This window comes from Haplochromis burtoni, unplaced genomic scaffold (assembly GCF_018398535.1).
Source record: "Haplochromis burtoni strain Fernald_Lab_line unplaced genomic scaffold, NCSU_Asbu1 Contig_378, whole genome shotgun sequence".
Taxonomy (NCBI): Eukaryota; Metazoa; Chordata; class Actinopteri; order Cichliformes; family Cichlidae; genus Haplochromis; species Haplochromis burtoni.
Genome location: NW_024582739.1, coordinates 239,623 through 254,053, shown reverse-complemented (window position 1 = coordinate 254,053; position 14,431 = coordinate 239,623). Strand labels below are relative to the sequence as shown.

At 38.7% G+C, this 14,431-nt stretch overlaps 1 protein-coding gene across 1 annotated transcript; it reads left to right on the top strand.

Annotated features, from left to right (window-relative positions):
• The first annotated feature begins 2,679 nt into the window (after positions 1-2,679).
• Positions 2,680-13,410, top strand: LOC102298926 (taste receptor type 1 member 3-like). Its single transcript, XM_005943644.3, has 8 exons — positions 2,680-2,882; positions 4,302-4,602; positions 4,864-5,220; positions 5,323-5,739; positions 5,829-6,032; positions 8,194-8,314; positions 9,609-9,979; positions 12,163-13,410. The coding sequence occupies exons 1-8, from the start codon at positions 2,680-2,682 to the stop codon at positions 12,763-12,765; spliced, it is 2,577 nt and encodes an 858-aa protein (XP_005943706.1). The 3' UTR covers positions 12,766-13,410.
• The last annotated feature ends 1,021 nt before the right edge of the window (positions 13,411-14,431 follow it).

Sequence of the window (14,431 nt, the reverse complement as noted above, 5' to 3'; positions counted from 1 at the left end):
ATTTTAATGGTTTTAATTTACAATTTGTATACAAAAAACTGGACATGATGGTGAGTCTGTACCTGTGATCTGTTACAGATTTGGTACACAAAAAGTGGAGCTGCACACTGGGCTTTTTACGGATGTAAAATGTTTAATCATACAGTAACTTGATATTGTTTTAGTTGTATAATCAAAGTACCTAAAGTAAATACATTACGTAGAATCCCACTTTTCAGAATACTATGGAGAACTGGATTTGCTAGAATTACTGGATCATAATTATTGACCCAATGATGTACATTTAAAGCTATTTGTTGGTGGGTGGTGGTATTTAAAAAAGAAAAATTCATGAATGTAAAAATATTTGAAAGGGCCAATACAAGGCTTACAGGATCCAGATACCCTACAGGCCAGATTCATTCAACCAGAAGGTCAAATGCTATACAATGATTGACTTTGCAAATATAAAACTTAGTAGAATCACTGGCAATTCTAATTTAAATAAGAAAATGATTTAACCACTTGCTCAAAACATAAAAAAACTTCTTGTGGTTTTTTTTTATTACCGAAAGGAGCCAATCAGAAGAGGGACCTCAAATCAGCTGACGTGGGTCATGTGACAGGGAGTAGTTGATATGGGTTACAAAGACAAACTTATCACCATGTGAAGATTTTGTGATTCTGAACTGTAAGCACAAATAAAGATAACAGACTTATTAAATATGGAAAGACCGTGGCATATTGTGGAAAACTGGCTGTTGATCATCATGAGTGTTTTACAATATGCATGCACTTCTTGACACCAAAAGAAAGAGAAAAAACTGCTTTCTATAACATTTCAGATGAAACTGAGCACATGAAGTAAAATCAGACACTCCTGGCTTAACATTTGAGAATAGTTCAAGAAAAGATAAACCTGTAGCAAGCCAAGTGTTTTTGCTCTCTTTTGATTCATTTTTTGTTTTGTTTTTTGTTTGTTTGTTTGGCAATACATGATGATGCTGTTGTATCTCCCTGGATATTTGACCACTCTCAGAATTAGCTGAGTTCATTTAAAATGCTTGGTTTCCTGGCATGGGCTTTATATTTTCCAAAAACCAGTTTTGATGTGTGTTTGGGATCATTTTCCTGTTGGAACATTAAACTGTGTCCAAGTTTCAGCCATTTAGCTATTGATTTGAGGAGGTCCTCCTTCTTCATTGTTCCATACATGTTCTGCAATGTACCAATACAAATGTCAGCAAAGCAGCCCAAGAGTATGATGCTACCACCAGCAGCTGCCAGAGTATTCTTAGGTAAAGTATCACCTTTACTCCTCCAAGAATACAACTTGACATTGTGACTAAATAACTTAATCTTTGTCTCGTCTGACCAAAAACCTTTTCTCCAGAAAGCATTTGGCTTCTATGTGTATACACTTCATTAGAGAATGAAGATGTGAGTTTTGGAGCAGAGGTTTCCTTCTTGGTTGGCACCCTTACCATCCATGGTGTTGTAAAACCCATTTCACTGTGGACAGTTAAGCTGCTGTTCCAACAAGTTCTAGTTCATGGCAGGCTTGAGTCTTGGTGGTTCCTGGGTTGTTCCTTAATACCCTAACCAGTTTCCTCCCATCTGTGGCTGACAGTTTGAGCCTTCTTTCTGACTTTGGCAAAGTGGAACTGATAAATTTTGAAATCTGCATTTGTTTAGAAATGGCTCCAAGAGACCTTCCTAATTTGTGGAAATGTATAATTCTCCTTCTTAGATCCTTACTGAGTTCCTTTGTCATTAACATGTATGCTGTGCAATTATTCCACAAGAACAATTTAAAGAACACATTAAATTACCATGACGTTACATATACTAATCATGGGTATTAAACTTTTCACCCAACTGTAGATAATACATGTGCACTTCAGAATTATGTAGATGTCATGAGAGCTAATATTTCAGTTGGTTTTAGCAACATTGGATGCAAAAACATGCAAAGCCAATAGTGTGGTGAGTACAAAGCTCCATGAAAACACATCTCAATATAAAGGTTATTATCAACCAATTTCAGGACAAACACCTATTAATGCTCTTCAGTGGCTCAGAATTGCATCAATAATAGGGTAAAATAAGCATAATTTATCACAAAAGTTATGTTATAAAGTCAGTGAAGTGAAAACCTTCCAAAAACTAACATTCGATATGCAAGGATTACTCTGGGTAAGTAGGCGGAAAGGAATTGCTCATCTCATGGCAGACACCAAAGAGAAGCAAATTTCAAGCCACAAACAAATGTTAGGAAAATTCTCCGGAAAGATGAACACAACTGACACAGCATACACACAAACATGCATAACATGTGCAAAGTCTTTACCTCTAGGTACATGTTAATTAAATGCAGTGTCCTAATTATGTGAAAACCATTAAGGTCATTAAATGAGACTGTGCCATTCAATCTTCATACACCAGAGTTTGCATTTGTTTTTCTTTTCATTATGATGAAAAAGGTTTTATTCAATAATTTTAAAAAGTTCATATCTGTTCATACCACACATGTAAATTTTCTGTTTTGTTTACCATTTGCTCTAAAGTGTCAGGTTGGGTGGTCAGGAGAAGGTGGACATGAGGACTGAATTTGCATGAAACCGTCTGCATAAAAACATGATGCACTGACATGAAAGCGCACTGAAACTTTCTGGGTTCAGTCTCCTGCTTATTGGCATCATGGCTTTATGTTTACCTCTACTGGTTTTGTGCTGTTTCTTTAGAGTGAGCTTTAGTGAGAGTTTTCCTGAATGGTTCAGCAACATTTCTGCCAACCTCTTCAGTTTACCTGGGGACATTATGCTTGGCGGGCTCTTTCCCATTAACGACCTCAACAGCAACGTCAGTGACATAACAGAGCCAAACCAGATAACCTGTGACAGGTAAGGATGGTTATGAAGGACTCTTTAAAAAACTGAGATTCTATCTTTATTTTTAACAGGAGTGGAAAAGTAGAAGTATTTTCAAAGGAATCCATTTCAGTGAAGATCTGCCAAAATCTTACCAGTCCTGTTTTAGCTAAAGAATTAAAGTATCAGAAGACAATATCTAAGATATCTGGTTATAAATCCGGGTGGAATTGCTTCTTTATTCATTATGTTATAAAATGTACAAATCCTTCTTCATGTTTTAAGTCAGCAAATGTGTTTCACTTGAATGGAATTTTCTTCTCAGCTTTATTTATGTATTACTTTTAAGTGCATTTCCATTGAAATATATTTTCTCTTCTTAAATTGTCATGGTTATAAATTAATTATTTAAAAAACAGTAGCAAAGTGCTATGTTTTTCAACTTATTCATTAATACTGGTGAAGTTTTGTCTTTATGTATGCTCAATAATCCAAGTAAGGAAATACCTGGATGCATTACATTGGGTGATGATACATTAGGATTCAGTTCAAAATGTTTTGCATGGGAGAAATGTTTCATTATCTGACTGCAGGTTTCCCTAGACTTATAAACAGCACAGGTACTTAATGATCAAAACTAGTATCACGGTATATAATTTTATAAATGTGGGTTTTTTAAATGTCTGCTATGATTGCTGTTCATTATTTGTGTTAAGTAAATAAGAAATAGAAATAAGTACTGCACTCAATATGGTCCTTGTCTTGCTTTGGTATGACAAACATAATAATAATTTCATGTCAAGCATTCTTCTTTCCGAAAAATCAACTTAAATGTCTGGACATAAATTAACTTAAAGGTGTTGTAAAAACATTCATTACCGTATCCATCGTTTCCCACAATCCTTGTGCTTCCTCAGTTATGAGTTTTGTTAGTTGTGCATTATATGCAATAGATTAATTGTATTTATATACTTTTAAAATCCAAATTATTTTCTTTTCATTCAAGTATTTGATATTATCTACAACGTATGCTTTGTTAGTGTAATAATTTCCCCTCGTACGTTACAGAGAACAGCACACTCCTTTTGACTATGTTTTAACCAAAAATTGTTGTATTGTATAACTAATATTTTGCATTTATTTCCTTCTGTACTTTATTAAGTTACTTCCGACTGGATATAATATTACGTCTCATCAATGCATTTGCTGCCTCCTATAATAGATATTTTTCCTTCATTTTAATTGTTCCAAAGATCACAATTCTACTGTTATTGTTCTTATAACATGATCTCCCACCTCTATCGCATTAATTTCACATTTCCTTATACTGATTATATCAAGTTTTTTAATCTAATATATATTTTTATATCTAACATTTCAGATTCTAAATCACTGTGTATACTGACCCTGACTAAAAAAGTTTTTTATTTTTTTCTACTTGGGACTCAACAGAGTAAATGATCTTGGACTGGGACTTGCAATAGCCATGAAATACGCAGTGGATGAAATCAACGGAAACCAGACTCTCCTCCCTGGCATCAAGTTAGGTTATGAAATCTATGACACATGCAGCCAGTCGGCCATTATTGTAAAGCCCACTCTGTCCTTCCTCACTGAAAAATCCAGCAAAGAACTATCTGTGCGGTGTAATTACACCACCTATGAGACCAGCGTAGCTGCAGTGATTGGTCCTTATACCTCAAAAATGGTGTCATTCATTGGAAAACTCCTGGGATTCTTTCTGATGCCACAGGTTTGAATACACTTTTTTAAAATAATTTGCAGGATATTTTCTCTTGCTGCACATATTTGAGAGTGCATGCAATGCATGCATTAAATAATGTGCAGTAATCGAAATCTTGATCCATATGGTTATGTCACATGTGTCATAAAAAAACAAAATCAGTCTATAATTAATATTATTGTCATTTTTTAATTGATAAAAATATATCAAGTCTTATGTGTCAACAATAAGCAAAGGTAACTAACACTTTGTTTTTAATTTTCACACCAGATTAGCTATGGGGCCACCAGTGACAAATTCAGTGATGATGTTTCCTACCCGTCATTCTTTCGTACGGTGCCCAGTGACAAATGGCAAGTGGATGTCATAATAAAGCTAATAGAGGAATTTGGCTGGAACTGGGTGGCAATTGTGGGCAGTGACGAGGAGTACGGGCAAGAAGGTGTGCAGATGTTCACCAAATTTGCAGACAACACATCTATCTGTGTGGCCTATCAGGGTCTGATTCCAGTGTACACTGACCCTGTGCCAATGGTCAAAACCATCATTCACAATATCCAAATGACCAATGTCAGAGTGGTAGTGGTGTTTTCTCTCCCAGAGCAAAGTGAAATCTTTTTTAAAGAGGTTGGTGAAACAGAGATTTAAAGTAACTCAGAAATGTATTCATCTCTATTCATTTCTGTTAGTGTTTGTTCAGTACTGGTAAACAAATCCAATTTATTCCAGGTTATCAGGAGTAATTTAACAGCTGTATGGATTGGCACCACAAGCTGGGCCATCGATGCTCGAGTGACTTCTCTGCCTGACATTGAAACAGTTGGTACAATCATTGCATTCATTGACAAAACAGACACCCTCGGCCTGTTCACCGATTATGCAATGGAGCTCTTCAAGAAACTCAGTGAAGAGCGGACAAAGACATCCACTCCAGCCACAAATCTTTACAATACTAACAATCCCTGCCCACAATGCTGGAACTTGTCACCAGATAATATTACCCTGGTAGAAGCACCTGCAGTGCAGACATCAGCTTTCAGTGTGTATGCCGCTGTCTATAGTGTAGCACAGGCACTGCATAACCTGCTGGAGTGCAATTTAACTGCCTGTCAGTGGGGATCTAGAAGCAAAATCTATCCCTGGAAGGTGATTTCATTTTTTTCTATTATATAGACCACTGTACACAATTTAGAATCAAACTTATCAATAATACCAACAATCATTTCATTTTGCAGCTGCTGGAAGCTTTAAGGAAGACTTCTATTAACATAAATAGCACAAATCTGGAATTCGACCAATATGGCAACCCGAACATAGGATACGATGTCATTCAGTGGGTCTGGACAAACTCATCTCAAGTGGATATCAGAACTGTGGGAGAATATTCTGAGCAAGAACTGCACATCTCCAAGAACCACTTTGAATGGCATACAGCAGAGGTAACATTTGTAATTAGGTAAAATATTGGTTGCACATTATATCACAGCTCAGTAATATTGCGGTGGAAACAGAAGAGAACAATCTGGAAATAGCAAGTTATTACCCATTAATTTTCAATGTGGTGAGTTTGATCAGGTGGCAAGGGAGGATGCTGGGCAGACCTGGTGGACGAGTTTTGCTCTAAGTTCCTCTACGCTCTGGATGTTGTAGGTCTGTCTCGGTTTTCACACCCTCACACCACAACTGTTATTTTTTCCATAATGAAAATATATGATTAACCAAAGAACTATAGGCATAAGTTTAAGTCAGATTTACAGTTGTCCTAATGTGTTTCTCCTCAAACATGAACAAAAACTATAGTCAAACAACAGCACATCAGCATTCTCTTGTAACAGAATGCTGATGTATCAAATAGAGATGCAAATATCAAATGTAGGAGAACCATATGCGTCATGATCTAAGAAAGCGTTCCTCTTCCACACCTGATCCCCCTGTTCAAGAGAATTAGCAAAGAGCAGCTGTCAGTGTAATTGTGAAATACAATGTTGCATTGAGATCAGGGGCGGTACCTTTGGATCGGCAGACTGGGATGGTGGTTCCCATTTTTGATAAAGGGGACCGGGGGGGCTGTGCTTCAACTATAGGGGGATCACACTCCTCAGCCTCCCTGGCCAAATCTATGCCAGGGTGCTGCCATCTGTTAGTTCAAGCTTGGATACAGGAGGAACAATGTGGTTTTCGTCCCGGTTGTGGAACACTCGACCGGCACTTTAGTCTTTTGAAGATACTCATGGGATCATGTGAGTTTGCCCAACCAGTGTCTTTTGTGGACTTGGAATAGGCATTCAACCCTGTCCCTCGCAGTGTCCTGTGGGAGGTGGTTCAGGAGTAAGGGGTGTCTGGCCCACTGCTACGAGTGCTTTATACAACCATTGCAAGAACTTGGTCCACATAGCTGGGAATAAGTCGGACTCATTTCCAGGGGGCAGCCCTGGTGGAATTCAGGGCTGCCCTTTATTACCGATTCTGTTCATAATTTTTATGGATAGAATTTCCAGGCGTAGCCAAGTGGCGGAAGACTTCCACTTGGATGGTGTGAGAATCTCATGTCTGCTTTTTGCAGGTGTTCTGACTCTGTTGGCTTCATCAGGTGACTGCCTCTAGCTCACTCTGGAGCAGTTTGCAGTGGAGTGTGAAGCCAGAAAAAGGTGGCATACCCACTCCGGCTCAGGAAAGAGTTCATACCCCAAGTGGAAGACTTTAAGTATCTTGGGGCCTTGTTTAAGCGTTAGGTGAGAATGAAGTGGGAGATCAACAGGCGAATTAGTGCTGCGCCTGTAGTGATGCGGACTGGCTGACTCAACAGAGCTCTGAATTTTTGTCAGCCTGGCTACAGGGCTGAAGAGTAAGATGTTCTAGTTTTATGGATTTTATCTTATAAATATTTTGAGAGAAGCTAGTTGAGTCCAATAACAGATCAAATGCCATGTTGAGGCTGTCATTTTTTGCATCAACATGGATGTTAAAATCATCCACAAGAATGAAGAAGTCTTCAAGGTAATTATCATGGTGAAGTTTGCTTTAATAGATTATAAAGATTTATAAAGACAGAATTATAAAGAAAGAAGCCATTTTTATTTTGCAGCCCTGAGTTTTCATTATTACACATATGTAAAAATATAATAATAATAATAATTCTAATGCACAAGTGTTAGTATTTTATTGCTAGCAGGTTGTAGTATTTTTTTTAATCAATGTATTATTCCATATATTTCAGTGTGATATTTCTCTACATGTCATTGTAATAGTGATAATCCATATTATTTGTTAATTGTATATTATGCTAATTAAATAACTTCCTATTTCTATATTATTACCTTCCTTTTCCCATCTTATTATTATCTCTGTTATTTAGTATTACATCCTTATTAGCAAGCTATAATAGAATGGGTACTTAAATATTTACATCTGCGTCCACTCAATTTCTTCTGATATTTAATTAAGGGTTCTGGGGTTTAGCTGTCTGTCAAAGTCTTTTATAGTAAGTAATATAATGAAAAAGATTTGTCATCCAGTTTATCCCAATCATCATGGAATTTGAGATACTGTGTTTTTTTGTTCTCTCTTTTTCCTTTCCTTTTTTTTAAACAACTTTTGCAGGTTCCTACATCCACTTGTTCAGCAAATTGTGGTAAAGGCCAGGTCCACAGAGTCAAAGGCTTCCATTCCTGCTGCTTTGACTGTATTGACTGTTTGGCAGGCACCTACCAGGCAAATAAGGGTAATGTGTTCGGCCACTCTTACACGAGATATGTGTCCTTATTTGCTTAGTTGCATCCTTGTCAAGAGAATAAAAAAGGATTTATGTGTTTTATATATATATATATATATATATATATATATATATATGTGTGTGTGTGTGTGTGTGTGTGTGTGTGTGTGTGTATTCTACCAGTGGCTTGACAAAGCTGGACTGAAAGACAGCACAGAGGCACTAACCAAGTAATCATGGCAGCCCAGGAGCAATCTCTAAGTACCAGATCCATAAAAGCTGACTTATCGTGATATGGGCTGCCGAGGTGAAGGCTGTGTAAAATGCCCTTGAGACAATCCAGCAAATAACAGCAAGGTGCAAGATGCTAGTGGGCAGGGCATACATGAAACACCATAACCAAGTGGCTGGCATAGTATACAGAAACATCTGTGCCGAGTACGGCCTGGAAGTCTCAAGGTCAAAATGGGAGACGCCTCCTAGGTTGGTGGAGAATGACCGAGCTAAGATGCTGTAGACGAGCGGAAGAAGATGGCCCTAGTGATCAACGTAGCGATACCGAATGACCGCAACATCAGGAAGAAGGAACACAAGAAGCTGGAGAAGTACCAAGGGTTCAGAGAAGAGCTGAAGAAAATGTGGAGGGTGAAGGTAACAGTGGTCCCAGTGGTAATTGGACTACTTGGTGCAGTGACCCTCAAGCTAGGCGAGTGGCTCCAGCAGATCCCAGGAACAACATCCAAGATCTCTGCCTAGAAGAGCACAGTCCTAGGAACAGCTAACATACTGCACAGGACCCTCAAACTCCCAGGCCTCTGGTAGATGAGCTTGAAGAATACAGACCGCTCGTAAGGGCGAGAGGGGAATTTTCTATATGTATATTTTTTTAATTTTTTTAAGCTAGCAGGTAATTTTATATGACATAAAACCAGGTAATGTAAAAAGAGCCTTTCCCCTCCTTAATAAAATTCTATAGTCTAGCATCTCTAGTTCATAGAATAACATACAGCTAGTTTTAATATATTGTGGTAGTTGTAGCTTCAAAGAGTCACAATATGCAACCAAGAGATAATTCCACACAAAGCCACTGTAAAAACCTAATCTAAAACATTAACTAATGATAACTATAGATTTAAAACACAGATGATATTGATCTTTTTAACTGCTTCTTTGCAATACACCATACATTTGATGTTTACAGATTCAGTAAATCATACATTAAATACAGTATTGAGTTAATCTGATTATTATGAAATAGCATATTTTTTAATCAAGCCATATTTTTGTGCTTTCTCACTCACAGACGACACCCAGTGTACTAAGTGTCCCAACCGTCAGTGGTCCCAGCATCGCAGCACAAACTGCACTGACCCCATCTTTAAGTTTTTTGAGTGGCACAGCCAGGATGCTGTGATAATGATGCTAGTTGGTGCGCTCCTGCTAATATGTCAGGGGTCAGTGGGTGTCATGTTCCTGATGCACCCAGGAACCCCCCTGGTAACGGCCTCGGGGGGTCCCTTGAGTTTTGTGGCTGTGTTCGGCCTGATGGGAGCATGTCTCAGTCTGCTGCTCTTCCTGGGGGCGCCAGGGGATGTGGTGTGTCGTCTTCAGCTGCCTTTCACCTCCATTTTCCAGACACTCACCCTCTCCATTATCCTTTTATTCTCACTACAGGTGAGTTAAGACTGGTGAAATGCCGCCTCCCGATGGCAGTGTAGAGAAACTACAGAATCAGCTATTGTGAGAGAAAAAAAATTGAAATTTCCCAGCTGGGATTTGTGGATCAATATTTGAACCTTAACAGATTGTAAAGCAGATTAAAAGTGTGTAATATTTCTGTTTGTATTAAGAAATTGTGTTATTCTAATAATTACTTAAAACCTACAAAAATATCACTTATAGACATTATACAATGATCAGGCATAACAATATGGACACCTGCCCACTATCATGTTGGTCCTCCTTTTACAGTGGTCCCTCGTTTATCGCGGGAGTTACGTTCTACAAATAATCCGCGATAGGTGAAATAAAAGTAGCCAGCTTTATTTTTTACAATTATTATAGATGTTTTAAGGCCGTTAAACCCCTCACTACACACCTAATACACTTTCTCAGACAGGCATGACCCTTTTCACACTTTTCACACTCTCAAAGTTCAAACCTTCCTAGAAAAATAAGTCCAATATTATAGAAAGAAAAGAAAGATCAAAGCCTGTTTCCAGGTCCAGAACATGGGAATAGAGCAGCTGCCAGAGAATAAATGCAATCCACTATTATTTATTATTTTAAAAAATCAGCGAAACAGCGAGGCCAGGAGAGGTGAACTGCGTTATGACGAGGGACCACTGTACTGCCAAAGCAGGGTTAACCCATGGCGGCATGGACTCCACTAAAGCAGTGGTATCTAGCACCAAGATGTTAGCAACATTTCCTTCGAACTCACTTAGATTGAGACTTCTCAAGCCACTCCTGAACCACATTTGCTTTGTGGCAGTATGCGCTATCCTGCTGAAAGAGGCCACAGTCATCTTGGAATATTGCTTCCATGTATATGGTGTGCAGCAATATTTAGCTAGGTGTCAATGTAACATCCACATGGATGATGGGACCAGCAGAACATTGCCTTGTCTCCACTGGGCTGCTTTTTTCCCCATAGTGTATCCTGGTGCCAGATGATACCCATGTAAGTAACACACATGGTCCTGGGCATCCACAAGATGTAAAAGAAAATATTATTCAGACCACACCACCTTTTCCTATTGCTCCATGGTCCAGTTCATGTGCCCATTGTTGGTGCTTTCAGCAGTGGACAGAGCTCAGCAAGTTTAACCTGACTGATCTGCAGCTGCAGGCCCAGATGCAAAAAATTGTGAAGCACTGTGTATTCTGACACTTTTCTATCAGAACCTGTTAGTAGTCATAATGTTTTGCCTGATCGGTGTTTATTGTGCAATGGTTAGCAATGACTAATTCAGTCTCTATTTAGCTTAAGGAAGTTGTGGGACATCCATGATTTAATATATTGGATACAGTCATAGAGTGTGTTGAGCATGTGAATGTCATTAGGTTTGTTTAGGATTAAGCTTTTTTAAAAAAAAAAATTTAAAAAATGAAAGAAAAGAAAGCTTGGAGATTGATCTAAAATTATCCATGGAGTCCAGATAGCTTTTTTTGTTTGTTTGTCTACAAGAGGTTTTACAATGTTTTTTAAGTAAATGTCTACAGAAACAATCAGAATATATGTGTGTGAATTAGATGCAGGTGGGTAAAAAAGCGAAGATGCAAGACATAGAGGTAGTGAAGGTGGTGAAAATATGAAGCCTCATAAACTCTTACTTGATGGGTCAGATTGGTATTACAGCAAAATCATACTTGAGCTGAGTTTGTGTCTGTCCAGGTACTATTAATATTTATAATATACTGACATTAATAGAAAAAAAACATGAATTGTCTTTTCTATATATACAATTTCAAGAAATTTACCCCAAAATCACATCAAATTTTGTCTTTGTTTCTGAAAGAAGGATCCACACTTAAGAAATTGTACTTTATTTGCAACATTTGATTTTGGATGCTGGCCCAGAACCTCTGTTATAATATATTCAGCTTTTTTGTGTAATGTGTCTGTATTTCAGATTTCAGTTTGTTTTGTCAAAGTCTCTCTATCAGCTCACATACCTGCTTGGACAGATAAATGTAAATTGCAGCTTGACAGGTTTTCTAGTTTAAATTTCTCTAGAAATTTCAGAAGCTTTTTAAATGTGAATTATATGTATTCATGCCAAACTTAAGGATATTGTAGGATAAAATAAAAAGTATACATTATAATCAAGATGGTAACCTTACCTTTCAAACAGATACTCTATGTAACAGAGTTCCCAGAGATGGCTGCCTCTCATCTGCATTTGTTAAGAGGCCCTGTGAGCTGGCTGTTTGTGCTGATCTGCTGCGCTGTACAGGCTGGTTTCTGTGGCTGGTTTGTTCAAGAAGGACCTTCATTGTCTGGATATGTGGCAAATATGACAATAGACTTTGTAGAATCATTCCTATCGTGTCCTGTTTCACCTTTGATTGGATTTGCCTTAATGCAGGGTTTCAATGGTGTAATGGCCCTTGCATCGTTCATGTGCACCTTCATGGCAGTGAAGCCTCTTCATCAGTATAACTTAGCCAGGGACATCACCTTTTCCACCCTGACCTACTGTGTCATTTGGGTGATCTTTATTCCAATCTACATAGGAAACAATAGTTCAGCTAACAAGAACAGGTCAATTGTCCATGTTTATTTCAGCCTGGCAAGCAACTTTGGACTGTTGGCAGCCTACTACTTTCCAAAATGCTATTTGTTGTTAAGGAAGCCTGACTTAAACACACCAAAGTACTTCTGTACCTTCTTAGAGGGTGTCCCACCAACTCAAACAGAAGAGGAGCCACAGCCAAAAGCACAGGAAGGACAATAGACAGTTAAACTGTTTATAAAGTAAATCAAAGAATCTGAAAAACTTACATTTATTTTCTTTCATCAAAGACAATGATTGTTATATATACCATATCTTAGCATATTATAAATTGTACCATCACATTAGATTATATGATGCATTGTTTCTGAGTTACTCGAAAATGTGAGGTATAAACATAACACAGAAAGAGTGCTTTGTGCTTATTAATGAACATACAGTCTTGTAGTTGAAATTTTATTATTTTTCAGGATTATTGTTTTGCTTGGAATAATGTTAGTCACAAAATTGTAGCTAAAAGTAGGTAACTTTGAGCTGTGTTATTTTAATATACCGTATTTTCCGCACTATAAGGTGCATTCATCATTAATCAAACAATGGCACGGAGGTGGAGGAAGCAAGAAGAATGAGTTGAGTAAAGTTTAACTTATCTGACTGTTTTGTTTCGCTTAATGTGCCTTATAATCCCATGTGCCCTATGTATGAAAACAGACCCGTTCATCAACAGTGCGCCTTATAATCCCGTGCGCCTTATTGAAGCCTTATTGAGTCACTGACTATAATTTGCTTTTAATCTTTTAACAGCAGATTTCATGTTGTATAACTGACAGGTTTTTTTTCTTTGTTGTATTTGTACTTGAAAGTTGTGAAATTAAATGGAGTATGAGTATGAACTTCATTGTGCGATATTTGACTTTGAAATATAGAAGAAAAAAACTTGCAGTCTACATTCAGCACAAACGTAAGTACAGCACAATGTGTCATTTAAACGAGAACACACTAGTGGTTCGCATTAATTTGTACTGAGGTAGTCTGGGAAATCATGGCACATCAAAAATGAAATCATGGCGTGAGTTTATAATTCAAATATATTATATACATTTTTTTCTAAACCTAAAAAAATGAGCTAAAACTTTTTAAACTGAAGGCTGAGTTGTATGTCCACTGCAGGATTCTGCAGCTATAGTGGGGGCTATTATGTCGGTTGCCTTTTGTGGATGAGCAACATCCATCCTCATCCATCTTCATCCGCTTTATCCGAGGCCGGTCGCGGGGGCAGCAGCCTAAGCAAAGAGGCCCAGACCTCCCTCTCCCCAGCCACCTCCTCCAGCTTATCCGGGGGAATACCAAGGCGTTCCCAGGCCAGCCGAGAGATATAATCTCTCCAGCGTGTCCTGGGTCTGCCCCGGGGCCTCCTCCCGGTGGGACATGCCTGGAACACCTCACCCAGGAGGCGCCCAGGGGGCATCCTTGTCAGATGCCCGAACCACCTCAGCTGGCTCCTTTCGATGTGGAGCAGCAGCTGCTCTACTCTGAGCCCCTCCCGGATGGCCGAACTTCTCACCCTATCTCTAAGGGAGAGGCCAGCCACCCTTCGGAGGAAGCTCATTTCTGCCGCTTGTATCCGCGATCTCGTTCTTTCGGTCACTACCCACAGCTCGTGGCCATAGGTGAGGGTAGGGACGTAGATCGACCGGTAAATTGAGAGCTTCGCTTTTACACTCAGCTCCCTCTTCACCACGACGTGACCGGTGCAGCGTCGCATTACTGCAGCTGCAGCCCCAATCCGTCTGTCGATCTCCGGCTCCCTTCTCCCATCACTCGCGAACAAGACCCCGAGATACTTGAACTCCTCCACTTGGGGCAGGAACTCATCCCCGACCCGGAG

Excerpts from the sequence above, each read along its gene's own strand:
- LOC102298926 (XM_005943644.3), top strand. The coding sequence starts at position 2,680 with ATGGCTTTATGTTTACCTCTACTGGTTTTGTGCTGTTTCTTTAGAGTG. Across the intron at positions 4,603-4,863 it reads GATTCTTTCTGATGCCACAG|ATTAGCTATGGGGCCACCAG; the intron begins GTTTGAATACAC and ends TTTTCACACCAG. Across the intron at positions 5,740-5,828 it reads GCAAAATCTATCCCTGGAAG|CTGCTGGAAGCTTTAAGGAA; the intron begins GTGATTTCATTT and ends TTCATTTTGCAG.